This window comes from Cryptomeria japonica, chromosome 8 (assembly GCF_030272615.1).
Source record: "Cryptomeria japonica chromosome 8, Sugi_1.0, whole genome shotgun sequence".
Taxonomy (NCBI): Eukaryota; Viridiplantae; Streptophyta; class Pinopsida; order Cupressales; family Cupressaceae; genus Cryptomeria; species Cryptomeria japonica.
This window is the reverse complement of record NC_081412.1, coordinates 118,533,265-118,560,589: the sequence shown is the minus strand read 5'-3', so window position 1 is coordinate 118,560,589 and position 27,325 is coordinate 118,533,265. Positions and strand designations below refer to the sequence as shown.

The window sequence follows — 27,325 nt, the reverse complement described above, 5'->3', positions numbered from 1 at the left end:
AAAAAGGTAACACAATCTAGTTACAAGATCTATGCCGTTAGCATTCTTACCAATCCACCTTGAGTATGCAATCAACAAAAAATAGATGGTTTTTTCGAGTTTCCAACAGTTCTTGATGCTTCAGTTTCTTTCCAAATCAACCAACACAACCAACCTACATTCTTCAGTGTTTGGGGCCTTTAAATTTGTTTCCCAAATGACCACAACCTCCAAATGTTTATCAAACCGAATTGACCGTTGGATAATCACAACTTACAAAAAGTGCAAAATTGTCAAGGCAACAAATTGACAATATGACAACTTTTTCATAATTCGACCAACTTAGACTCTAGATTGTCATAGTCCCCCAAAATGATTACATTTGATTCTAAAACATAAAAAATAACTCAAATAGACTTGTGGTCACTTGATCCCTCAATTTAGACCATTGTGACCATTATTGACTCAATTTGCTATACCAGACCCTAGATGCCAATTTGAAAAAAAAATATGGACAAACTTGTCACACTCCTAGGACATTGAATTATAAAAAGGACCCATAGGGTCTTATTACATTTCTTCTAACGAATAGAAAATCATCTTGTTCCTCGCTCATGCCTTCATAGGTAGGTTCTCCTGCACCAAGGCTCGTCTTCAATTGTATTGTCCACTAGTTCAATGAATGGATATTTTGACGCCCAAGTAATTTGGAAATTCCTCACTGACATATCCCACTCACGATCGTTTTTTTATTTGGGTTGATCCTTTTTTGATTTGGCTTTTCTGTTCCCCTTATGTGCATTATCATCTGTGGCATTATCATCTATGGCATTATCACCCAAGTCGATTATATCATTCCGGCTAACCTGTGTATCTACCAAAAAATCTTCTTCAAATTCATCGTAATCCAAGATATCAGGTTCACCACCTTGTTCAATATACGGTGTAGGTTGTGAATTTTGTACTTGTACTTGTGACGATGTACCTCTCTTCACAAAGTCAAACACACATGTTCGTCTGTGGCAATATTCATATTCAGCAGCCTTATTGAAGCACCAGGATGAAGGCTTTTAATGGATTCTCCAGGGCTTTTATGGAATTTTTTTGTCTAAGAAATTCAAGTACAGCTACACCGCACTCCAAATTAATATAAAAAGCTGAAACCAAATAGAGAACATTTAAACTTAGCTTTCCAATTCCACATTTGTGTATGAAATGAGGTATTGGTAAAATAAAGAAGTGTAGTTGAGTTTGTTGTTAGTTAAGTTAAAGCATGGGCTTGACTTGTAGTTAGATCAAACTGCACGCATCTTCCAAACTCTCAGCTAAAAATTATGTGGGTAATATTCCTGATATTCTTCAATTGCTTAAAGAGACTATAGTAACACGTATCTACCCATTCACAAATATACTATTAATATAACGTTGACGTGATGATTGTAACGTGAGCAACATTATAGTCCATTAAACCTTCTGCCCTATTTTTCTTTAAATAAGATGATGGAGTCAGAACAAAATTAAAGCTTAACTAGAATAATTGCAAAGGAGCCTAATATAGAGGCGTAACCATTGCAAAGGAGACTCTGCATGGAAAAGATTACTGAGCTTAAAATAAGGTTTTTTTTAATGTTTGTTATGTCTTATAGATGATCAATAGAAGATTTTTTCTGCTTAATCTTCCTACCCACAGGATGTTTTATTGGTTTTCTAAGGTTTATTCTCTTTGTCATATTAATTTATTTAAGATCAGCTTACTGTGTTCCCTATATTTTATCTAGGCTTATATGGAAAGCTTATAATCTGATACTAAATACTTAAGTTAACGAGACACTGCAGCTCTCTCTCAATCACTCACAGCGTTTTAATCTCTTGAAAAAGTTCAATAAACTTAATACATCTTTCTTTCTAATTCGTTGTATGTTAGATATTTATTGAAACATTTTGGATGGATGCAAGGGAGCTGTTCAACCATTCTAGTTTGGAGTTCTAGGAGTAGAGGGATAGCCAGAACGGCCACCATCAGTTGATTTTTATGCAAAGCTGGGAAACTGTTTCTAAGAAAATCCAATCTAATTGGTAAGTTCAATGGTTCTTTTCATGAGTGGACTTTTGTGCACTGTTTACCACTTGTTCAGAAATGTATTTAATTTGTTCCATGTGTCCAAGGCTTTCACTCATATGTGTCTTTCTCAGGAAGATAAAAGGGAAATGCTAGAATCTAGTCTATAGTCCTAGGATGATATTATCATGGGCTTGAGACTATGGTTTCTTTCTTTTGACCCTTTGAATATCTATTTTAGTATTATTCTTATTTGATTTTCGTTTTTCTTATATAATAGGAATGGAATGGAATGCTAGGTTGACATTGATGATTCTCTTGGTAAACGTAAAATTGATATAAAGTTAACATTTCTTTTAAGTGTTAATAATGTTTTGAATATGTACGTCCTGCTTTCAAATATTCTGAAAGAAAAATTTATAATATAGATTGATCTTCAACACTCATTTTGTAGTGGTCTAAGAAAAAAATATATTCTACTCTATCCACTATAATTATAAAGTCAATACTGAAACTAATCTTTTTAACCATCTTTTTGTGAATAATAATATTTGTGACAAAAAATTCTTGTGTAGAAAATAATCATGAAATCAACATTTTTTTCCTAATCTCTTCTTGGCATGTCAACTGACCTCTTTTGCATTTAGATTAAACCACCACACGAAATCTTGTTTGATTCATGGACAACCTACCATTGAGCACACATACATAGACATAGGTAATTGGATGGTTGTCTAGAAGAAAAATGCTTCATCCAAAAGTAGATTATCTCAATGCAAAATGAAATTGAGTTTATATGATAAATAGTTAATTTTTTTTTTTTGTACAAAGATCAAGGCCCTAATGTCTTGGTGCTCTAGATTAGTTTTAATCTAGTACATGTAATAAATGTACTCTAAAAACATAAATCCAACCAGCTTCAATACATTAATTTTTACTTCCAAGAGATTAGATAATTCCACAAAAAGAGAGGTATGCTAATCCCATGCTTCATTCAATGAAAGGGCAAGGTCTCCCTTCCCCACAATCTAATAAAGACTAAATTTAAATATATTATTGACCAAATTCATATTTTTTCATATTGAAGAGCCTCTATCCAACATTAGTATCCTAGAGATGGAAGTATAATTCTTCATATTTATTTACTTGAGTTTACAATGTAAATTTATAGAAAGAGTTATACTATTATCTGGGGAAGATCTCATACCTAAGCCACCTCTCTCTTTAGGCTAACAGATACTATCCCAATTATTTAAATTCCACTTTTTTTTTTAATATTATTTTCAAAGAAACATTATCATTTTATGTTTTGAATAATGGAGAATGTCTTTAGGATCGGCAAGAACAATAATTTATACACCAATATATCTTGAAACTCAACTTTAATAAGGATTATATGTCCAACCAAATAGAGGCATGTGTGTCTAGTGAAACTATGTTGTTAAATAGAACCCAATATAACATTCCAATATTTTTTTCTCAAGTAAACTAGAGACAACAAAATATATAAATTTAGGGGAAGAAAACTAGAAATGAATAATATTAGCAATTTATTCCTAAAGATGGATTAGCATGAAAAAAGAAAATTGGAGACTTGTTTATTCAAGAGTTGACGAAATGTACTAATATAAATATCAAGATCTTTCCTAATAGTACTAGCTCCATCAAGAGTGGAATTTACCATCAAATAAGTTTCATCCAAAACAAGAAGATGGGAGAGTGGATATATACCTTTTAGAACATGAAAACCAAAAAAAGAGATAGAAAACTTAAGGTGTTTTAAAAATCCGCCTAGTTCTTTTTCCAAAATGATAAAGAGATATGGAGACAAAGGATCACCCTAAAAGAGATCTCTTTCATAGTAAAAATAGTAGGATGCAACTTATCATTTTCATGGAATTGAATAATCATCAAAACCAAATGAGTGTAACATATCTTCCTAAAATTAATAGAGAGCCTTATGAACCTTAAAAATATCAAATTCCCAAACATAGAACATTTTTTGTTAGCATGCATAAAGTGAATGGTTTTCTAAAAATAGTAATGTCATTGATGATTTTGCAGCCTTTAACAAACACCCTATTATAGAGAAATGATAAAAGGGACCAATTTAACCTCTCAAAAATAGTTTAAAAAAAACATTATACCTAGTATTCTAAACATATATGGGTCAAACATTAGAGAAACTTAAAACATTATGGTGTTTAGTAATTATATCCAAAAAAAAGTTATTAAGGGATTTAACACTTATTTTGATGTGTACAATTTATTAGAAACTACCAAAATGTCCTATTTGATATAATCCAAAAAATATTGTACAAACTTGATAGAAAAAGCATCAAACACACAGTTTTAGATTTTTTTCATCATAAAACCTTGTTTATTTTAACCATGGAAATAATTCCATTGAGGCAGGTATTATCTCAAGGGGAGACAAGTCTAGGGATATATTTTAATATAATAAATATATTATCAATATAAAAAATAGTAGGGGCTTTGAGCAACTCATAAACATGAGAAATAACTTATAATTGCATATATTGAATGGATTCAATACTAGACCAATCCTCTCAATGAGTATCCTTAAAAAGTATAAAAATATTTTTGTGTCACAATAGAGTGATGGAAGAAAGAAGAATTAATATCTCCTATCTATAACAATTTAGCATGAGATTTTTGTCACCACTTGATCTCCTCATAAAGATCATTTTTTTCTAATTCATTCTAGAGTTTATAATACAAATTTAAGACGTCCTTTGTTACATCCTATTCCTAAATATAATATTGGATATGTACCAAATTTGATAAATATTTATTATTTTTCATATAATACTTCAATGTGAGGAATAATTCCATTTTTTGAATTTTTATATTACAAAGCATAATTTGTAAAAAAAAATTTACAGTTGTACTAGGATTAAGTTTGTACCTTCCTATAACAAAATTCTAATCCTTTAATCTTTAGTTTACCTTTTTTTAGCCAAAAGAATATGGAATTTAAAAGGGGAATAGTAAATTAAATGATATTTCGTAGTGTAAAACATGAATCAATGATCTAAACCTAAACGGTTAAGAATGGAAGAAGAAAGTTGAAAGTGCTAGCAAGGCCCGAAATAACCATTAACTAAAAATATATGAAATTTTTTAAGAATAAAATCATCCCCAATGATTCAAATTTTCCAAGAATAAAGGTCATTACCAAGAGGGAAATCCATTAAATAAAGATGATTAATTTTCTAGACAAGAAAATGAAGAATAACTTGTCTAAGAATAGAAAGGCTAGTTATTTTTCTAGTAAGGGACAACACAAAATTAAATTAACCTCAAATAATCCAAGGATAATCTTGATGAGAAGCTTCTCTATGAATATGGAGCCTATCCTAGAGTTTATCCATACCTAGAAGATTATAGGGACCATAAGAATTGACCATCAATAAATTAAGATTTCTAAATAAATTAAGATTTCTAGATGTGGGAATCCCTTCTAAATAAGACCACCATTAGAGCTTATGAAATTCTATGAAGAAATTTTTTTGGAATCCCAAGCACACAAAGGATCACTAACTAGCTGATAAAAATTTCTACATGAAACTTTGAGAAGCTTCTAGTAATCTAAATTATAAACTTAAAAAACTTAATTTTTTAAGTTAATATTCTCATAACATTTTTTTTAGGTTTCTACTAAGCCCTCTTAAATTCTAAGAAATAATCATGACTGAAATGGTGAGGAAGGGATGAATCAACTATATTGAGAAGATTAAAAAAATGTTTAAATATATCTTGGTAATCTTACAACTTGCTTTGAGTGCCTCTTGTTTCCCTTGCTTTTTTCTAATTTTTGTAATTTTCAAAGACCAATTTGAAATATTTGTTTCTTATTTTATTAAAATACTCCATGCAAAAATTATCTTGTGTATAAAAAATAGAAATAATTTCTTGAATCAAACTCCATAGGGGTCTAGACAAATGTTGAATCTTATCAATGCCAAGAAGAGTCTCCTACTCTTTAACATTTTATTTTTTATTCTAGTAAAAGAGAGTTTAGAGAAGAAACAATAGACTTACCTTATAATAAAGGATAATGGTGGAAATTAATAATGACATCATGAACATCTAAAACAATCCTTGGAAGGTGGGGAACTCATGTTATACAATATTATTTTCCATTGAAAAAGTTAGCACTTTTTATTCTATCATAAAATTATAGATCCTAATTTAAATTCATTCCCTTGACTTTCTATCATCCTTTCCTAATTTGCATCTTGATCATCCTAAAATTTAATGGGTATTTCTCCCAAAATAGTAAACTTATTTTTATTTCAAGACTACCAACTTTTCCTTGTTAGGGATATAGAAGATTTTAATCTAAGTTACCTTTGTTGTATCCATGGTGAAGCTATTAGCATTAACATGATCACCAATAGACTCTTGATTATCTTATTGTAGTTGTCATTTATCATTCTTCTCATATAATGACATTTCTTTAGAACAATTCTATGATTTATGATGGGAATTGTCTCAAAAGAGATATCCACAAGAATGCAATTACCTACATCTAAAAGAAATGGCTTCATAATCCAAGTTTTGATGCAAAACAAAAAATCCCACATGGATATTATGAGCTTCTGACAAAAGATTATTTAAATCTAGTTCAACACAAGTTCACGCATAAATAGAATATTTTTTCCCCCAAGAAACATGAAAAGTTTCTAAATAGGAACGTAATGACTCAACCAAAACTTTTAGGAATTCATCTTTTCAAAAAATTAGTGGCAGAGAAAATATACAAATCCAAACATTAACCTTGGAAGGAAGTTATAAAATTGAGATAAATATAGATGTCAAGGTTTCTAGAAAGAAAAACATGCTTACAAAAATAAGGACCTCTTTTAAAAATGTGAAAACAGTCAAAATAATTAATAAATGAAACAAATTTTAGCCCATTGGCAAGTAGGTAATGTCCATGTCGCATCTAATTAGCCAATCTCTATGAGTCCAATTGTCTAACATCTTCATATAATCCAGTCCCCATGATATTATAGATGAGAATGTGTCTAAAAATAATCTAAATCCTTAGACATATATTGAAGATTAAAAATATGTCCCATTTGAAATCCCCTTACTTCAAGAAAGGAATCCATTGATTTGGAAATCATTAGCTTTTCTTTCTCTAAAAATAATAATAATTAAACTAGATCATGAAGAATATTTATTTTCATTAGCTTCAAGCATGGAATGATTAATATAAAAACTAAACTTATGACTTATTTGAAATAGATCTTAGAAGAAACTATAGGTTCATGTGGATCAACCATTAATTTCCAGCTTTAAAAAATGATTAAATAGAGAAAATCAAACTTGTAAAGTCTAAATATTAATATGTAAGGCCACTCTAGGTAACATGCATAATTGTCTTACAACATACACATTAAAAAATAGCTTCAATCTCCAATAACAAAAAACTAATAGAACAAAACTTAAAAATATATTTTTATAAATTGAAAATAACTCAACTTTAAAAAATTTAAATTTAAATGTTTCTAAAATGATGTGTGTGTGAGAGAGAAAGAGAAAATTGAAATTGATTTTCAAGTCTCTTCATTTCTTAAATATATAAACAATTTTTTTAAATTATAAAAAATCACTCATAAGCACAAACACAGAAGAAGCCATGACAACATTGGTGACTAGTGTGTGTTGAAGTCATTAATGCTATATGTACATGCATATGTATGTATGTATGCATATGTGTGCATGTACAAGTGAACACACATGAATGCATATGCAAGCATGCATGCATGCAAACATACATATATACATACATACATACATACTTACATTCATGTACATATTTATATAAACATATACATGTGTGTGTGTGAGAGAGAGAGAGAGAGGGAGGGGGGGAGAGAGGGAGGTATTATAGAATGTCATTAAAAAATTCATATGTTTAGGGGTATAATTTAAAAATGATTTTAATTTTAATTAATTTTTAAAAAAGTAATATATAAATTATTGTATATGGTGAAAATGGATAACAATAATAACAATATTGAAAGGCTAAATGAATTCAACCACAAAACCCTAGACTAACAATCAACAAAGATCCACCATAACATATGAAGATTACCTAAGACAATGCAAATCACATGAAATCACAAAGATTATACCATCACATGTCCAATAGGGTTTTGATCTCCATTCTTCCTATCTCCATTGATCTTGCTTGATATATTTGCTCTCAGATTTTATATGCACAAGAGCTCAACAAAGAACGGAATGTGGTTGCAAGTAGGATCGTAGTGTAGTCAATTGATCAAGTAGTTAGCTCCTTAGGATGCATCATTAGGGTTTGATAATGAAGGAAGCATCTCCTTATATAGAAGACACTATATGAAATGGAGGGATAAGATTGAGAGGTGTAAAAGGAGGTCGGCTATGATTAGAGGGTAGGTAAAAGAAATAATAAAATAATGAAAGGGGTAGGTAGTGTATGAATTAAGAGATGAATGACATGTGTCATAGGTAGAAAAGGCTAATGAATTAATTAAATAAATAAAGATTTATTTAATTAATAGAAGAAGTAGGATAATTAAATAAATAAGATATTTATTTAATTTAGGAAAAGGATAATTTAAATAAATAAATGTATTTATTTAAATGAGAAATAAGGCTAGAAGAGGATAAATGAATTAATTAAATAAATAAGGATTTATTTAATTAATAGAAGAATTAGGCTTAGATAATTAAATAAATAAAAGATTTATTTAATTAGATTGGACAATTTTAGGTGTCTACATTTTGCCCCTCTTTGAGACAATGCGACTTGTCGCGTTGTTTCAAAGAAGATAAGATGAACTGATACAGAGTTGCCCTAGAATGGGAATGATATGCCCCCTCGAGAGATTGGATGAAAATGCCTGAAAAGATTGCAGACAATCTCTCGATAAGAAAGAAAGGCTAGAATGGATTGACTAGATAAAGTGACAAAGTCACGGGATAATGAAGACTGACTCAGAAAATGAAGGCGAGGGCTAGGGTAGGCTATAAGATAGACCACGGGGGAAAATACATCCTCATTGTCATCTACACATCCATGAGAGTAGAGTGCAGAGCGAAAATAGAGCAACAGTAGTCAGCAGCGATGGCTTTGGTTCACAGATTCGACCACGTTCGCCGATTCAAGAGGCCAGCAGAGGTAGGAGAGCCAGTAAGTACCACAAAACCTCCTTGCACTTTGATGCATTTATTGTTGTCATTAATGCATGGTAGATAGGGCAATAAATGCGTGTTTATGTCAGGAAAGCGCGTTTGTGTCCAAAAATGTGAATTTTTGTCTTCTAGGTCAAATCGGCAGTTCTGTGATGAACATACGCTGTCGATTGGATAAGCTACTGAGAGGATACACTCAAGCAGGTCCTCTAGGGAAGACTAGGATAGATCAAGGTACTTTGTGATGAACAGTGAGTACCAAAATAGAGTACTTTGTGATGAACAGGGAGTACTAAAATATGAGCAGCACTTTGTGATGAACAGGGAGTGCAAATGTGAGCAGCACTTTGTGATGAATAGGGAGTGCAACACACGTAGTACTTTGTGATGAACAGGGAGTACCACTAGGATAATCAGCAACACTTTGTGATGAACAGTGAGTGTCACTAGGATAGATAGCAACACTTTGTGATGAACAGTGAGTGTCACTAGGATAGAATGCCATATGCACTTAGATAAAAAGTAGCATTTTGTGATGAACAGTGAATGCCACAATGACTGACATGATTGATTTGCTTGACTACAGGAGTATTTGCCTATGTTGGAGTCATGGGAGAGATTCCCATTGACTCAGAGGTTGCGGCCTGAGTTGACAGCCGAGGACCGAGCTGCGATTGAGGTTATGGGTCTATGACATATTCTGTATGTGCTTGAGTTTCGGGTGAACATGGGACTGCTGACTGCACTGGCGAAGAGATGGCACTCCGAGACTTGCACATTCCATTTGCTGATGGGGGAGATGACAATCACCCTGGAGGATGTATACAGGATTATGCGGATACCAATTGATGGGGAGCTGATTTTGTACGATCGAGACGGAGATAGGGATGCCCTTAGATGAGTGTTCTAGGATCCAGGACTGGAGATGAGGGTGGGACAAGTGGCATGGGATACCATGACATGGAAAGGATTAGCACTACCAACAGTGTTGGCAGGAGTTATCAGTGGGTTCCTTTGTATCAGTTTTGTACCATTGTGTATGATGATGTAGACACCTGCAGGTGATTGTAGCCATATGATTTTGACATCATTGTATCATGACATTTTTTATATATATATATATGAGATGATTCATCTTTGCGGCAGCAATATGCATGCGTACCTATGTGATAAGATGTTCTTATGTGATGCTTATTTTATGTTATGGATGCAAATATGTATATGATACAATGCAATATATATATTTTTTGTTCTTTTATGTTTTATATGTTATGCCAATGCAAATGTGAATGTATGAAATGCAAATGAATATGATAATGCAAATAATTATTTACATGATGAAAATGTAAAATGTGCTAATATGTGTTGTGTGCAGGATGTGATGCAGTTGTGATATCTATATGTATGTATGAAATGCTTATATGTGGTAATGTAGGTGCAGCTACATGAAATGCAAATGTTTTTGGTGTGTCATTATACTCAGTCATGTGATAGCAGGCTACGCGGACTCATGAAGGGCGATGGAAGACAATCAAGAAAGGGGGATGGAAGACAGAAGATATGAAAGTGAAAGAGCTTCTTGTGCGTTATCATCATTGAGCTTTATTATGGCAAAATAGGTTATGACAATTGAGGCATATGTTTGACCCAGAAAGTCATTGTACCTGTTTGCATGGAGATAAGACAGTCACAAACAAGGAATGCCCCAATTCATACTAGACTCACAGTGTCCTCATATCCTTGGACAAGTCATAGCATTACTAAGAGACAATCCATAGACAGAAAATACAAATAGGTGACGATACCCCATCCTCGCCTTTCTAGTCAAAGACATCCTAGAGATAGAATCTCTAGTCAAAGACATCCTAGAAAAGCTAAAAGACATGTCACCAAAAAAAAGATGAAATCAAAAGAAAACCAAGACTCGACACCAACATCCACTGTAGTCCTCAAGTTTGTGTCTCTTGTCACTTGTATAAGTCTTATTTGATTGTGGTCACAATATTTACTTTCACAAAATGGATAGATAGCACTGAACCATATGTTGTCTGAGTCTGTTGAAAGATTTGATTTGTTGAAGCCCATTGTTACTGCTGTGTCTCATCTAAAATTGACTGAATCCATGAAACTGATACTTTATTGTGGAGAAGATGAAACTTTATTGCGGATTTGTGATGCAAATGTTGCTTTATTGTGGATTGTGCGCGGATAGACTGAAGGAAGCTGGAAGAAACTGTACTCCTCGAAACATGTGATGTTCTTAGTTCCACACCCATCACTAGACGCAGGATTTGCCTTAGCCACAAATAGGATCTGATTTATTATGGATGGAAAGGGAGGTGAAAAGGGAGATTTATTATGAATGGCTAACCAATCTTGGGTAGATCAATAACAAGCCATGATGGGAATGGGTAAGCTTATTATGAATGAATAGGTTGTGAGTGTGTGCAAAGTGAAAGGATGAAAGTGAATCCTGAAGGAGGGAGGAGCAATGTCTCTACACATGGTGCTGGTGACCCAGTTTTCACCATGGTACTTGCCCAGGGCTCCACCGAAGTGGTTTTCACCGTTGGACGAAATTATTTCTCTTTACTTTTTTTGATTTTTCATTGTTTTTTTGTGTCACAAGGCGCCTGTTTGCCAGGTTTTCACCAAGTAACAATTTTTTTTGTATTTTTGAAATTTTTGAATTTTTTTGTATTTTTTGAATTAGGATACTCTGAAGAGCTATGTGTTAAACCTGCGAAGGTGCATGTTGTTGATAGGATCCTCCAAAGGTTCACCTTTTGTAGTTGAGAGCTGATATGCCCCAGATCCATATGCTATTGTGATGATGTAAGGACCAAGCCAGTTTGGTTCGAACTTGCCCTTCTTCTCTCTGTCTTGCTGATTTTTGGGATTTTCTCTGAGAACTAAGTCACCTACCTCAAATGTGCGAGGCTTGACTTTATGATTGTAGCTGCATTGTTCTTTGACTAAATGATGTGTAGCTCGAGTGACTGTCTTCCTTGATAAAGGAACTAAGATAGAATTACTAGTGTGTGGACTACACAAGCCCGTATGCGTGTCACCTGAAGAAGTTTGGGCATCCCTGATAACAAAGTCCTGTGAGGAAGCTCCATTAAACATCCATGATGTATCACTAGAAGGGAATGGATGTGTGAAACAAGTGGATGAGTGATGAAGGCTTATGACTGTGAAAAGAAGTGAAAGTAGGATAGCATGATGGAGACTTAGGATCAACAAGTATTCTTTTTGACTTGCAATTGTAGAATTTTTGCCCCCAGTTATTTTGATATTAGGGGAGATCAACTCTTTCTCTTTTTGCTTCATAGGAATTTTATCCTTGACTTTGATTTTTGCAGAGTCCAGTAGCTTTTGATTTTGATTTGGACTAAAGGACTTCTCTTTATTTTCAACTTTTAGATTTGTATTTTCAAAGCTTGATTTTTCATCCCCAATGAGTAAGGGCTTTTGTAATTCTTGTTGATCCAAGTCTGGATTTGGAGTGGAAATGGAATGAGTGGATGAAAAGGTAGAGCTATGTGAGTTCTCGAGAGGGCTGGTAATGTGCTCAATAGATTCTTCGCTGGAACCACTCTTAGGACTATTGATATCAAGAGATGCTTGCACCACTAGAGGAGATTTGCATTCAGACTTAGTAGCCACAACACTAGGTGGTTCACACCCAATTCCTTGGCATTGCAAATTGTTTGTAGGTTGTTCCTATCGACTGAATACCTTAGGAGATAGTGGGAGTTGGTCAACATGAAAGATATACTCACCACATCCCATGTCTTTAATCTTTAACTTTTCTTTTAGCTCTGTTTGCTTTGATGTAGAAGCTTTTAAGGATTCTGGATCCACATATGTGGAAGATGGAGTAGCTTCTCGATTAGCTGGAATTGTTATTTCTAATCTAGGTCGCAGATTGTTGCAATATATGAATGGATTTGGATCCACTTTGACGGTCACTTCAACTCCATTGTGTGGAAACTTGATACATCGATGATATGTAGACGGGACTGCCCTCATTTCGTGAATCCAAGGACGTCCTAGCAATATGTTGTATGTGAGATCAAGATCAAGTACTTGACAAACCACATCCTTTGTAACTGGCCCAACTCTGAGAGGTAAAGTGACTGTACCCTTGGATGAATGCTCTTCATCATCATATGCTTTGATAGTAATTTTGTTTGTAGAATTCACAGCTTTGTCGGAATATCCCAATTGTTTAATAGTGCTCAATGTACAAATGTTTAGACCTGCTCCTCCATCTATCAGGACTCGTTTTATTCGATGTTTGTGTATGAAGGCTTCAATGTGTAGTGGTGCATTATGTGGCTGACTTACGGAGGCATCATCGGCTTCTATGAATGTAAGGGAGTGTGGAATGGAAAGGTATCCCACCATGGCTTGAAATTGGTCCACGTTCAGATCAGTAGGAACAATAGTATCTCTCAGGATTTTGTCAAGAATAGCTTTATGAGCGGGGGATATGCGTAAGAGCTCAAGGATGGAGATGAGCACGGGTGTCTTCCCTAACTGTTCTACAAGGTCATACTCAGGTTTGGTTGATAAAGAAGCAGTGTTTTTAGTTGGAGCACCTTGTAAAGTGATTTTACCCCGATGGGTTGTAACATGACATTCAGAGGTAGGTTCGGAAGAAGATCCAACACCTTTTAGGACAATCTTGGGTCTCCGAGTAGAATTCTCAGATGCTTTGTCCTTGATGATAATGGTAGAGACATAATTGTCCATCGAGATGTGATTGATAGTTGAATCATAGTTGTAGGATGCTCTGGTATAATTGGTTTGGTCATCTGTGGCTTTAGCTTTTCCCTTGTCATGTTTTGGGAATGGTTCCTAAACATCTCATGTTCTTGATTGGAGGAATGTCCCTCAATCTCAATGTCACCTCTATCAATGAGATCTTGTATGATGTTCTTCAGTCGATGACAATTTCCTGTCTTATGACCCTTGCTCTTATGAAATTCACAATACTCATCATCATTCCACCAATTTGGTTTAACCTTTGGCTCATATGGAGGAAAATTTGGAATAGTGATTACCTTGTTTGCCACTAACTTCTTGAAAACTGACTCAAGTGGTTCTCCCAACGGGTTGTACTTCCTTTGTGATCTAGAAGTTGTTTGAGTATTCACTTGATTGTTTGTAGGACTTGAACCCGAAAAGATGAATTTGGGTTGCACTGTGTTGGCATCAACAACACCATCATTGACTGTGTTCTTATTTTTATTCCAAAATCTTGGCTTGTCTTTTCCTTTAAAGTCATCTTTGTTTTCCTTGAATATTTTAATGACTCCTTGTTCAATTAGGACCTTTTCTGTCGCTAAGCCTTTTTCAATGACATCCTTGAAGGTGGACAAACAAGCTTTCCTAAGTCATAACCAATCTCTTTGTTAACATTTTGGGTGAACATTTCTACCATTTGTTGTTGTGGAATTTCACAAGAGCATCTGCTGGCTAGATTTCTCCATCTTTGTAAAAATGATGCAAAAGATTCTCCCTCTTTTTGCTTAGTATTGCACAAAGTAGTGACTGATATGTCTGTCTCTATGTTGTAGGAGAAATGTTGAATAAATGCCTCTGCTAAGTCACCCCATGACTTAATTCCAGGTGGAAGTTGGGAGAACCATTCCATAGCTTGATCACCTAGGCTTTGTGGGAATAATCTCATCAAATATGTCTCTTCTACTGCTACCTCAATGCAAGTTGTGAAAAACTGTCTTATGTGTGCCTTAGGATCCCCTTTTCCTCTATACTTATCAAATTTAGGTGTCACAAAATGTGTAGGAAATGGAGGCATTGGAATGCTCTTGTCAAATGGATAAGGACATATGTCTCTCATTTTGTATGTTGGCTTTGGTGTATTTATGTCCTCCATTTTCTTTTGTAAGTCCCTAATTTGTTGCTCCAAATTGCTCTTAGGTGGAGATCGACTTCTTGGACCATACCCCATGCTTGAGGCACCAATTGGAGGAGGAGTATGTTGCATATATGGATGATATTGATCATACACATGTTCATATGGAGGAGGTCTGTAATGATGCTACGTATATGGACCACTTGGTATAGATTCATGTTGAGGAATGCCATATCTATTTTGTCCATGTATACCATACTCTACAGGCATGTCATGTTCTAATGTGTTGCCCCCAAATTTGACATGGGGTTTCCTTGTGTCCAAATTTTGAGCATGCCTTTGAATATCCAATTGTTTTGGTGGTTGATCATTAGCATTAGTATGTGATTGAGCATATTTGTCTGCATAAGACTTCCATAATGGTCTGCGAAGGTGAGTATCATATGCTTGACCATGTGTGTATGGGACCTTTGGTTTTTGAAACAAAGATGATGGTGATTTAGGTACCATATGTGGTCCTCTATTGCCTCCACTATTAGGTCTCCTTTGATCCATATTGGAGTGCGGTTGTTGCAAAGGTCGATTTTCCATTATTTGAGACATGTCAAAATCATGAGGTATCTTGGCTCCACTTTGTGCCATCATTTGTAAGAAGTATTGTCTATCCCTCCTCATTATTTCCTCAACCAATCGATTGAAATGGGGATTCATAATGGATTCTTCCACATCTGCTGAATGTACTGAAAAGTTGTCCACATTGTCATTTTGTGTAGCATTGTTGTTTATAGTGTCCATGTTCTCAACATTTGGAATGTTTCTATAGGCATCCATGTCAGGTAATGTAGTATGATCAGAATTGAAAAAGATATCATTGTCATACTCATAAGAACTCATGTTTGCGGACTCTTGAGCCTCTTTAGTTTCTCTCCTAGATTTTTGAAGACGGGTTTCAACCATGAACTAGGTATTGACCAAGATGTGTGAGACTAGATGAAAAAATGGAAAGAGTATGGAAGACTAAGAGTTAGATGGAATGTAAATGAATCTGAAGTGTACTTGCAATGTCCAAAGTGTAAGACCAAGTATGTATGTAGTAGAGTAGGTGTGACTTCCAAAGAGAGGATAGTTTCTCTTGATGAGGTAAGTTGACCTTGACTCTAAGTAAGACCAAATGAGACCCAAAGGTAAGAAACCTTGATGAGGGACCACTTAGCAAAGTGTTGTTGTATGTAGTGTGTTGACAAAGTATAGTGAGGACAAGCAAGTGACCTTTTGACTCAAGTTTAGACAAATGTAAATTTAATGCAAGATGTAAAGCAATGATGGACTTTGTGAGACCCAAAGACAAGTTGAATGCTCAAGAATTTCGAAACTGATTGCTCTTGTTTGCTGGACTGTAAAATTTTTCCAATTTGTGAAGTTGTTGGTTGTGACCAAATCTGAATGTTTGACTGTTTTTCGTGACAAGAGGACACAATGTTGTTGAGGACTCAATGTTTGCAAGTGTTTAGACTCAAAATGACTCTAAAAAAAGTGTGTTGTTTGATGTAAAAATGTTTTGCATACACTTGAAGACACAAAAGACACAATGTTTTGCTGTTTGGTCTTGAATGTTTTGAATGTTTAAAATAAATCAAGCACAATTCTTATGGCTGGCCAAGACAATAGTTGATGATCCCACATGAGGTTTTACCCCCGAGGCTACGCTATTCAGAGCGGATACTTCGATGCTTGACCTCACTGGCTCCACCCTCGGCACTCACTTCTCGGGTCAGCCAAGCATCAGTCCCCATGAAAACTCCCCGTGGTGAACTTTGTATCTCTACTAAGAACCGTATGTGTGTGGGCCACTACCAGAGGTCTGACCTCCTGCCCCAACAACTAGAAGGATTTGGGCTTCTAAAACAAAAAGGTGCTAGTAAGGGCATCTGCTCGTGTGGCCATACATGCAGCACTTTCAGCTCTGTAAATACAGAAGGCTCCCAGCCGGTAGGGGTTACACCCTACAAATGATCAAATAAATTTGATCAAATGGGTTTATGGGGAGACATAGTGTTGGTATGAACTAATCAACACACGTTATCCATAGTTTTCACCATGAATACAGTTGTTTATAGTGGTTCGGAAGAGGTGGGTTTTTCTCGCTACCACTTGGGTCGTTCTCTTCTCACTAGTAGTCCTAATGACCACACGGGAAGACAGACCCTCTAAAGATTAAACAAAAAGAGCCTATTGCTCAAGACATGAAAGACAATGATTCAATTTTAGTGCACCAATTGAAGTGTTTGCTAGTCTATGAAAACAAGGCACATAATAAAAATTGAAAAACCCTTGCCAAGGACTTACAACAAAGATTTATTAGTAGTTTGGATTGTTTGAAATAATCACCCCTTCCTGCAAGCACACAAGTTAGGTAAATTTTAGATCCAAAAGACTTTGTGCAAAAGACTTTGTGAAATAGGGGCCTTCAACAATGTGTTTTGTTGACCAAGTCAAAGATATGATTCATCATAAAAAAAGACCACTTGTAAAATTTCAAGAGATTTCCAGAAATGTAAGAAAATCCAAAAAAATTGCTAATTTGCTCCAAAAATTAATTTTTTATGAAAAATCATAAAAAATTCATATAAAATGAAAAATCGATCCAAAAAACCTGAAATTTTTACTGGAGAGTCTTGATGGTCTTCCAAACCGGCAAACAAAAACTTCTGCAACAAATCTAAGCATTTTGTGAGATATGAGTAAAATAATGCAAAACCCTAATTTTCAAAGATCTAATTTTTGAAGAATAATTTTGCATCAAATTTAAAATAAAAAACAATAGATCCTATTTATAATTTTTAGAGATTTCCAAAAATGTAAGAAAATCCAAAAAATTCGCTAATTTTCTCTCAAAATTAATTTTTTATGAAAAATCATAAAAAATTAATATAAAATGCAAAATAGATCCAAAAAATATGAAATTTTTATTGAATCTTTTTGATATTTTTCCTGACCCGTTAAAAAAAATTTGATGTCAAAATTCAAATTTTTTTGTGAGTTCTGATCAAAATAAGCAAAAACCCTAATTTTTAAAGATCCGATTTTTAGGGAAATATTTTGTATCAAAATTAAATTCACAAAGAACAGATCCTATGTATAATTATGAGAAATTTCCAAAAATATAAGAAAATCCAAAAAATTCTCTCATTTGCTCTCAAAATTAATTTTTTATGAAAAATCATAAAAAATTAATAGAAAATGAAAATGTACTTCAAAAATTTGAAATTTTGGATTGAGAGCTCCTGATACTTTCTTCAACCTGCAAAAAAACTTTGGTGCAAAATTTTCAAGCCGTTTATGAGATATGATCGAATCTCTCCAAGATCTTGATTTTGTGTCCAAAACCCTAGCTGCACAAGGTTATTCTCCAAATTGTTTTACAAAATAGCAATATAGGGTTAGAAAAATCTGCAAAAAAAATAGATCTAAGAAAAATCCATGTCCCATGGGGCATGCCAAAATGTATATGGTGAAAATGGATAACAATAATAACAATATTGAAAGGCTAAATGAATTCAACCACAAAACCCTAGCCTAACAATCAACAAAGATCCACCATAACATATGAAGATTACCTAAGACAATGCAAATCACATGAAATCACAAAGATTATACCATCACATGTCCAATAGGGTTTTGATCTCCATTCTTCCTATCTCCATTGATCTTGCTTGATATATTTGCTCTCAGATTTTATATGCACAAGAGCTCAACAAAGAACGGAATGTGGTTGCAAGTAGGATCATAGTGTAGTCAATTGATCAAGTAGTTAGCTCCTTAGGATGCATCATTAGGGTTTGATAATGAAGGAAGCATCTCCTTATATAGAAGACACTATATGAAATGGAGGGATAAGATTGAGAGGTGTAAAAAGAGGTCGGCTATGATTAGAGGGTAGGTAAAAGAAATAATAAAATAATGAAAGGGGTAGGTAGTGTATGAATTAAGAGATGAATGACATGTGTCATAGGTAGAAAAGGCTAATGAATTAATTAAATAAATAAAGATTTATTTAATTAATAGAAGAAGTAGGATAATTAAATAAATAAGATATTTATTTAATTTAGGAAAAGGATAATTTAAATAAATAAATGTATTTATTTAAATGAGAAATAAGGCTAGAAGAGGATAAATGAATTAATTAAATAAATAAGGATTTATTTAATTAATAGAAGAATTAGGCTTAGATAATTAAATAAATAAAAGATTTATTTAATTAGATTGGACAATTTTAGGTGTCTACAATTATAATTTTCAATTTAAGTCTATTATTCAACTTTAACTTGCTATAAGATTTTTAATATTTTTATTATAACTAAATATTTAACTTGACCTTATTTAGAAATTGATTTAAATGTATATGTTGCTCATCTATTTTTAGAAAGTAAAATGTGATATAACAATATTTTGTTAATTCCTCCAAAATGAAACATCGTAGGATAAAATAAAGAATATTAATTTTTAAAATTGATTAAATATTTAATTCTAGGTTAATGATCTTATAAATATTAGCTATAAGTCCCCATAACTGATTGAAGAATCAACTATATGAGCCACATGAAAGAGCAGGGCTTTTAGACCCTTTCATCTATACATAATTATATTGTGCCAAGAGGTAATCCTCTTATTTCTATTACCTTGGTAGGCTATCCTTGAGAATACAACCCATTGAGTTCATACTTCCAACATGATTGAAATCTCTCTTCATTCAAACTTATTTCTAAAAGGATCTTACTATTTATCCCTTTCCACTCTCTAAATAAGTAATGATGACTATGATATTGCTATCGGGGTTCAACTGTGTAGTTTTTGAGTCAACTATGTAGGGTTAAACACTTGTTGAAGGTTTTGCAAATGGGGTTGCAATCTAAGTGGGTTTAACCTTGGAGGGAACTCCGTGGTTAAGCGAGCTTGAGTTGGAGTAGTACTGGGATGAGTGACCTTCCGAGAAGTCCCAATGCTTCACCCCTGTGAGCATCACCTAGATGCAATGAGTGCTAAGTGGACCATTCATTCTCATGAGAGATGGGTTCTTGTGAACCACTAATCATGAAACTTGGGTCAATGAGTTTGACTCAAAAACTACACAATTAAACCCTGATAGAAATATCATAGTTTGACTTGCTGTGGAAAATACCTCCTACTTATAAAGTAATGATGAGTTTATTTATTTTTTTATTTTTAAAGTTCCAATAAACAACACCACCACACAACCAACACACTAGGTGGGAAAGAATTCCACTTTCTATTCAAGCTTTATAATGTAGCTTCATAACTTCAAACAAATCTAATTGAGTATATCCTTTCATTTCTTATGACTAATTAAATTTTTTATTCTAACATTATTAGCTTTAAAAAAATTAATATTACCAAAATAAAGATGAATATTCACAATTTTTGAAAAATGACACTAATCATTAAATAATCTACACTTTCCAAAATTTGTGAATTTGTAATTTGGAGGATGAACACAATTTTGTTCTATCCTAGATTACCCTTCATATTGTTAGTAGAAAACTCACTCAATTTAATCATTCAAATTAATGTTCCAAATTTGTGACATGTAACAAATAAAAGATGAACTTAATACCTTCGTTTCTAGCCTCTTGAGAGATAGAAACAATGTTATAAAGAATTTATTGTCTTTCATTCTTATGTAAATAAATGTTTGCCATCTCATCTCTCTGTTTTGTTTTTTTGTCTTATCTTCCACACCATTATTTATGTATTTGAACAACATGAAACATAAGATTTGTTAAACCCTCTTCTTCAGCCTTGGTGATTTCACATCAACAATTCATTGATGATACCCTTCTGCTTGGTTTGACCATGATGGCAGAAGCGTAAGGGTGGATCTCTCTCTTGTCTGAGTACTCTACAACTTCAGGGCAAAAAATCAATTTGGATAAGAGTATTCTTTTCTTCATGAATGTTCCTCTTACTTTACAAAATTGTATTGCCAAGATCTTGAATTGTCAGATTGCTTGTCTCTCTCTTCATACCTAGGTTTACCACTTACCATTGGGAAAATGAACAACTCTATTTGGTCAGGCCTTCTTAAAAGATTCTAAAAGAAGCTAGCGGACTAGAAAGGTGCTCTTCTAAGCAGTGATAGTAAACTTAACTTCTAAAAGTTTCTCTTCAAATTACGTCAGTGTACCTCCTCTCCCTATTCCACATCCCTATCTCCTGGGTGAAGAAGAAGGTTTCTTTGGTCTGGCATGGAACCAAATATAGAAATTCTTTGTTGGTTTGGGAAATTGTCTGGTCTAGCAAGGAATTTAGAGGCCTTGGTGTTAGAGATTCTTGATCCTTTAATACACGCTCCTCGCTAAAATTGGATGGAGATTCATTTCTAAACAATCTGATTGGTCGAATGTGATGAAAAAAAAAAAATACCTTCATGGAAGATATAACAATTCCTTTCTTTCTATGGATGCTCTTCCCTAGGGCTCCCACAGTTGGAACAATCTGCTTAAAACTTAGTCGATGCTTCAAAAAGGTGTTCGTTGGTGGGTTGGTAATGGTAGGAGTATTGGATTTTGGAAGGACCCTTGGTCCTCTGTTACCCCATTAGAGTACCACTCAATCTTCTCGACGATTGAGATGGATCTGGTTAACAGATTAGGGATCTTTATTGAAAATTATTGGGATCCTGATTCTTCCCCACCTAAGTGGATATTCAATCATTTATTTTGATCCTCCATTAAAGACTACAGTTGAGGAACTTCTGAGGATTTTTAATAACTTAATATTTTTTAGAATGGACTCTAATGACAAACTAGAGTGGGCTAATCCTATTGATGGGAACTACTCTATTAAGACTAGATATTAGCTCATAAATCCTATGCATCACACTCAGTTTAACTGAATGATGGATGAGAATATGGAGAAACAAAATAATCTCAAAAATTTGCTTCTTCTGATGGATGCCTTGCCATAAAAATATTCTTACTATCAACAACCCCTAGAAACAATGAATACAGTTGGTGAATAGATGTATTCTTACTATCAACAACCCCTAGAAACAATGAATACAGTTGGTGAATAGATGTGTTCTCTGTGGACGAGTGGAAGAAAATCTAAATCTTCTTCTATTTCACTGCCCTTACTCGGGGAATCTCTGAAAAAATATTACAAGAATTTTCTCTATGTCCTGGGTATGGCATACATTAAACCCTATACTAGTTTTCACAGGTTCGACTCCTATATCACACCATCCCTTTGTTAAAGAACTCTTGTGGTAGGCCTTTCTCCATTCTAACTAGAGCCTATGGAAAGAACAAAAGAATAGAGTTTTCAGAGACCATAAGACTCAAGGGGAACTCTCATCTGTTAGCATAAATTGATTATATTAAAATTGTAGGTGGTAGTTAGACAGTTATAAGCATCCATTATTTCAAACTGGTACATGTTACTCTTATTTAAACATGCTAAATGTACATCAAATTATCATCAGTAAAGTTTCCATCGTTCTCTTACATTTGATATCAGAGTGGTTGCTTGAGCGTGACTTCAAGATGATTGGTGCTTGAAGAGCGACAAGAGAATGCATTCAAATCTGGTGCGAAGATGGTATTTGAGAGATGCAATGATCTCTTGCTCGTTGTATGATTCGTAGAAGTCCACGTTCTCTATTGAAGTGTAGGTGAAACGTTTGATCGAGGGCATTATTTGTATCTTTCACCATCAGTGGCAAGTAATCCAACATCGAATAAAGTCCAGATCGTATTTGCTCTAAATTTCATGTAAGAACTGTAAAAAACTCAAACTCATATATCAATGTTCATTCTAAGTTCAGAAATTTTTTGAGGGTTTTGGAGTTGGCTTTTCTTTCTGTGTATACTCAGAGATTTCGTTTCATATTGTCTGTCTTCTTGGAGAAATTTAAGTTTTATGCTATAATCTTTCTTATGAATCAATATATTAATCTGGCTTTGCCTTTATAGATCAATTTTTTTTTTTCACTAGATATCATCTGATATGAATCTAACACAAAACCAATCACATCCCCATAATTATTCTCTCGTCACAGAGTCAACAAACATGTTCTTTTGTAGCAACATTAAAACTCAGCAGCCTTATAGAAACAACAGAATGAAGTCTTTTAATGTATTCTCTAGGGCTTTCATGGATTTGTCTGTCTAGGAAATTGAAGTATCTAAACTAGACAAGTTACAGCTACATCGCACTCCAAATCAATCTAAAAAGCTGAATCCAAATAGAGAACATTTCAACCTAGCTTTCCAATTTCACAGTTGTATATGAAATGAGGTATCGGTAAAATAAAGAAGTGTAGTTGAGTTTTTTGTTAGATATGTAATTAAAGCGTGAGCTTGACTTGTAGTTAGATCAAACTGGACGCACCTTCCAAACTCTCAGCTGAAAATTATGAGGTAATATTCGTGATATCCTTCAATTGCTTAAGAAAACTACAGTAACACGTATCTACCCATTCACAAATATACTACTCATATAATGCTGACGTGATGATTTTAACGTGAGCAATACTATAGTCCATCAAACCTTTGTTCAAATAAGATGCTGGAGTCCTAACAAAAAATAAAGATTAAACACAATAATTATAGTAATGGTTACAACTATTGCAAAGGAGCCTCTGCATGGAGAAGACTACTGAGATGATCAATTGACGATTTTTGTGATTGTTCATACTACTGGCAGGATGTTCTATTGGTTTTGTAGAGTTTATTCTCTTTATTATACTAATTTATTCATTGCTAAATCACCAGCAAGAAAAAAACTGTATTATTTTAAATCAGCTTACCGTATTCCCTATATTTCATCTAGGTTTAAAAGGAAAGCTTATGATCTGATATTAAATTCTTAGGTTATCCAGACATCCCAGCTCTCTCTCTCAATCACTGACAGAGGCTGAATTTAATGAAGATTATTTATTTTAATCTCTTCAGAAAGTTCAATAAACTTAATAATTTTCCTTTCTAATTTGTTTGATGCCCTAAATTGCAAGGGAGCTGGTCCACCATCTTTCTTTATTTTGGATGGGTGCAAGGGAGTTGGTCCACCATCCGAATCCATAGACTGCTTTTTAACTGCTATAGACTGAAGCAAAAAGGCCACCATCAGTTGATTTTGATGCTATAGACGAGGCACATGATGGGATACTTTTTAAAGAAAATCAAATCCAACTTGAAAATTCAATGGTTCTTGCACAAATTTGAGTTGTTTTTGTCAGTGGACTCTTTTTTTTTTTTTGCATTGATTGCCACCACTTGTTCAGAAATGTATTTAATTTCATCCCTGTGACCAAGGCTTTTTCTATCAAGAAGATTAAGAGAATTGGCAGAATCTATTTTACAGTCCCATGATGATTACATCATGGGCTTGAAACTATGGTTTCTTTTGACCCTTTGAAAGTCAATGTAATATTATTCTTATTTGGATTTGGTTGATTTATTTTCTTATATAGTACTAAGTGTAATATTAGTTTGGGATTGATGAATCTCTTGGTAAACTTATTATGATTTATGTATAAATGTGCATACAAATAAATTTGGACAAGAGTTTCTTAATTTATTTGGGTTCAGTTGATTTATTTTTCTATATAGTATTAAGTGTAATGCTAGCTTGCGATTGATGAATCTCTTAGTAAATTTAATATGGTTTATGTTTAGATGTGCATAAAATGGATTTGGACAAGAGTTTCTTAATAATCTTCACTTCAATGAGAATTTTTGAACTTAAATTTTCTATTATGTGAACATTCTTTAGACATGTCAACCATATTTTTAATAGAATTTTTGTTTTAAAATATTTTAAAGGACAAATTCATAACATAAATTAATCTTCAACACTCATTTGATAGGGGGAGACATAAGCTCAAGATTGTGTTGTTTCATACTAAGAAGAAAATTCACATCATGTGCTTGTGAATATTAACATTTGTGAGAGAAATGCTTTCTCGAATAGAAGATTATGATGAAAACAAAAATGTTTCCATTAAGCTATCCCTAAGTATCAACCAACCCCTTTTTCATTTAGATTAGATGTCCACTAGCAATCCTATTTAATTCATGAGCAACCCTTCATTGAACACACATATAGACTTAGGGAATTGGATGGTTGTTTAGAGGAAAAAACCCTTCATTGAACACACATATATACTTAGGCAATTGGATGGTTGTTTAGAGGAAAAATGCCTCATCCAAAAATACTTAATTGGTTTTTGGGTCTGCATAGTTTAGGGCTCAATTGTTTTGGCGGTCTAGCTTAGATTTAGTGTATTATGAAATCAAAATTCATTTAGAGTTCAATAATTTTTTATTTTTTTTGATAAAAGTGGATTTACCACTAAATTTTATTAATATTTTAATTTTTACATGGTGTTAAGTTCAACGAGCACTGGAAGGAAAGAGCCAGTAAGAAAACCTTCCAATATTGCTCCAAAAAGCTTAAGGCCTACCTACCCATTACAAGAAGCCTCAAGGGAATATTCAAAAAACCCCCCTCCATACTACATAGCAATCCCATTAGGTACAAAAGAGGCTGCCATAAATGGCATACAAAAAGAAATCAGATATAGAATCATCCCTTCAGCAGACTATGAGGAACACCGCAGTAACACAATAGAAGAACATCCATCGGTGAAAACTTTTAAACTGCAAAAAAATTGAACATCCTCGCACCACTCCTGGCTACACAAAACAATTCTCCAACCCATCTACTAGCATAAAACTCAAGAAAACAAATGAAACCACTATAAGTGAGCAAACCATAATCAAAACCATGAACAGACAGAGTATAACCCATATGAAGAGGAGTGCAGGATGCTGAGACCACGAAGGAATAAACAAGAGGCCGAGCCAAATAAGTAACCATAATAAGAACCATGTAAGCAATAGGAAAACAAGAAACCACTGCAGATATCCTAACACCTGTATTTTCCACCAACCAAAACTCATCAACCACCAAGCCGCATGAAAACCATCTAAATAAAACAGATTACAAACCTACCCAAGTTCCTCATCTTCGAATGCATGAAAATGACGAACCTCAGAAGGAAAGAAATGACAGAATGATGGAATGCTAAGAACAATAATATTACCAACTCATATATATCGCAAACCACATGAAAGAGGACATCATAGAAAATATTGCTTGAAGAGATGCTCGATATCTCACACAAGCCGAGATAAACAACTCTCACATTCATAATAAACAAACCAATGATCCCAGGATATGATCAACAACCAAGATAAACAACTCACAAATTCATAATTAACAAACCATTGATCCCAAGATACGATCCATAATAATGAGATAAACCATTCAACAATAATGATTGCAATAATACAACTTGGAGAAGGAAAGAAATCCCGCATAATAACAATCATTCACCAAAATGCAACCTCACAAACCTGATCCAAATGAAGAAAATAAAATGAGGACAAAGTAATCATGAAAGATACAGGCCGCACAAATCAATTCCATAATAGGAAGATCATAGAAAGCACCACCCTCCATTGAAAAGACACTTGGAATGTGTGGCATCAATGAAAGAGCTACCACAAAATCATTAAGTGGACAACACCCCCCCTAATGTAACACATGCAGGTATCTCAACTACGAAAAGGGTGCAAAATAAAAAAGAAAGACATAAGTAATCATGCTAATAGATTGAAATTCTAAAAATAGGCTTTCAAACCATAAACTCTCATGATCACAGAGCATACAAAGAACCAAACAATAATGAGAACCGAAAATGAATATACATTACTCCTACACGATAAACATAAATGAAATGATAAAGCCATTATTACACCCAATCATGAAGACAAACCTTTTCAAAAGAAGAACACCAATCCTAAAGATGAAAAACCATACAGCCTAATCTCAGAATGTCACAACCCCAAAAATACACAATCAACAGAGTAGCCCCAGAACAAAAGCCAACACATAGTCATGTCATGCCAAGTAATAAATGAAAAGTACCCTGCTAACCAGCAACCAACATAGCAGCTAACTTCTAGAAATGTCGGCCAAACCATACTAATATAAAATGCTTATGCAAGAGGAGGGAATATCTGAAGGGGAAACCTCCAAGTAATCCAAGCACTCAACTAATGCCTTGTTAGCAAGAAAATCAGCAATATAATTAATTTCCCTAT

General features: G+C 33.8%; 1 protein-coding gene and 1 long non-coding RNA gene across 3 annotated transcripts in view; one reads left to right on the top strand and one right to left on the bottom strand.

The window, feature by feature from the left end:
• Positions 1-1,505: 1,505 nt before the first annotated feature.
• LOC131031250 (uncharacterized) lies at positions 1,506-24,596 on the top strand. Its single transcript, XR_009103014.2, has 3 exons — positions 1,506-1,595; positions 1,936-2,055; positions 24,169-24,596. It is a non-coding gene; the product is annotated as an uncharacterized LOC131031250 (long non-coding RNA).
• LOC131031249 (uncharacterized) overlaps positions 24,134-27,325 on the bottom strand; it is a 52,411-nt gene continuing 49,219 nt past the window's right edge. The window contains exon 2 of one of the 2 annotated variants that reach the window (XR_009103013.2): positions 24,134-24,260. Coding sequence is in view for 1 of the 2 variants with exons in the window: in XM_057962304.2 (XP_057818287.1) it covers positions 25,812-26,092 (281 nt within the window). In the remaining variant the exon portion in view is untranslated. Of the gene's footprint in view, positions 24,261-25,543; positions 26,093-27,325 lie in introns of those variants that run through there. The other variant, XM_057962304.2, reaches the window with a different exon arrangement.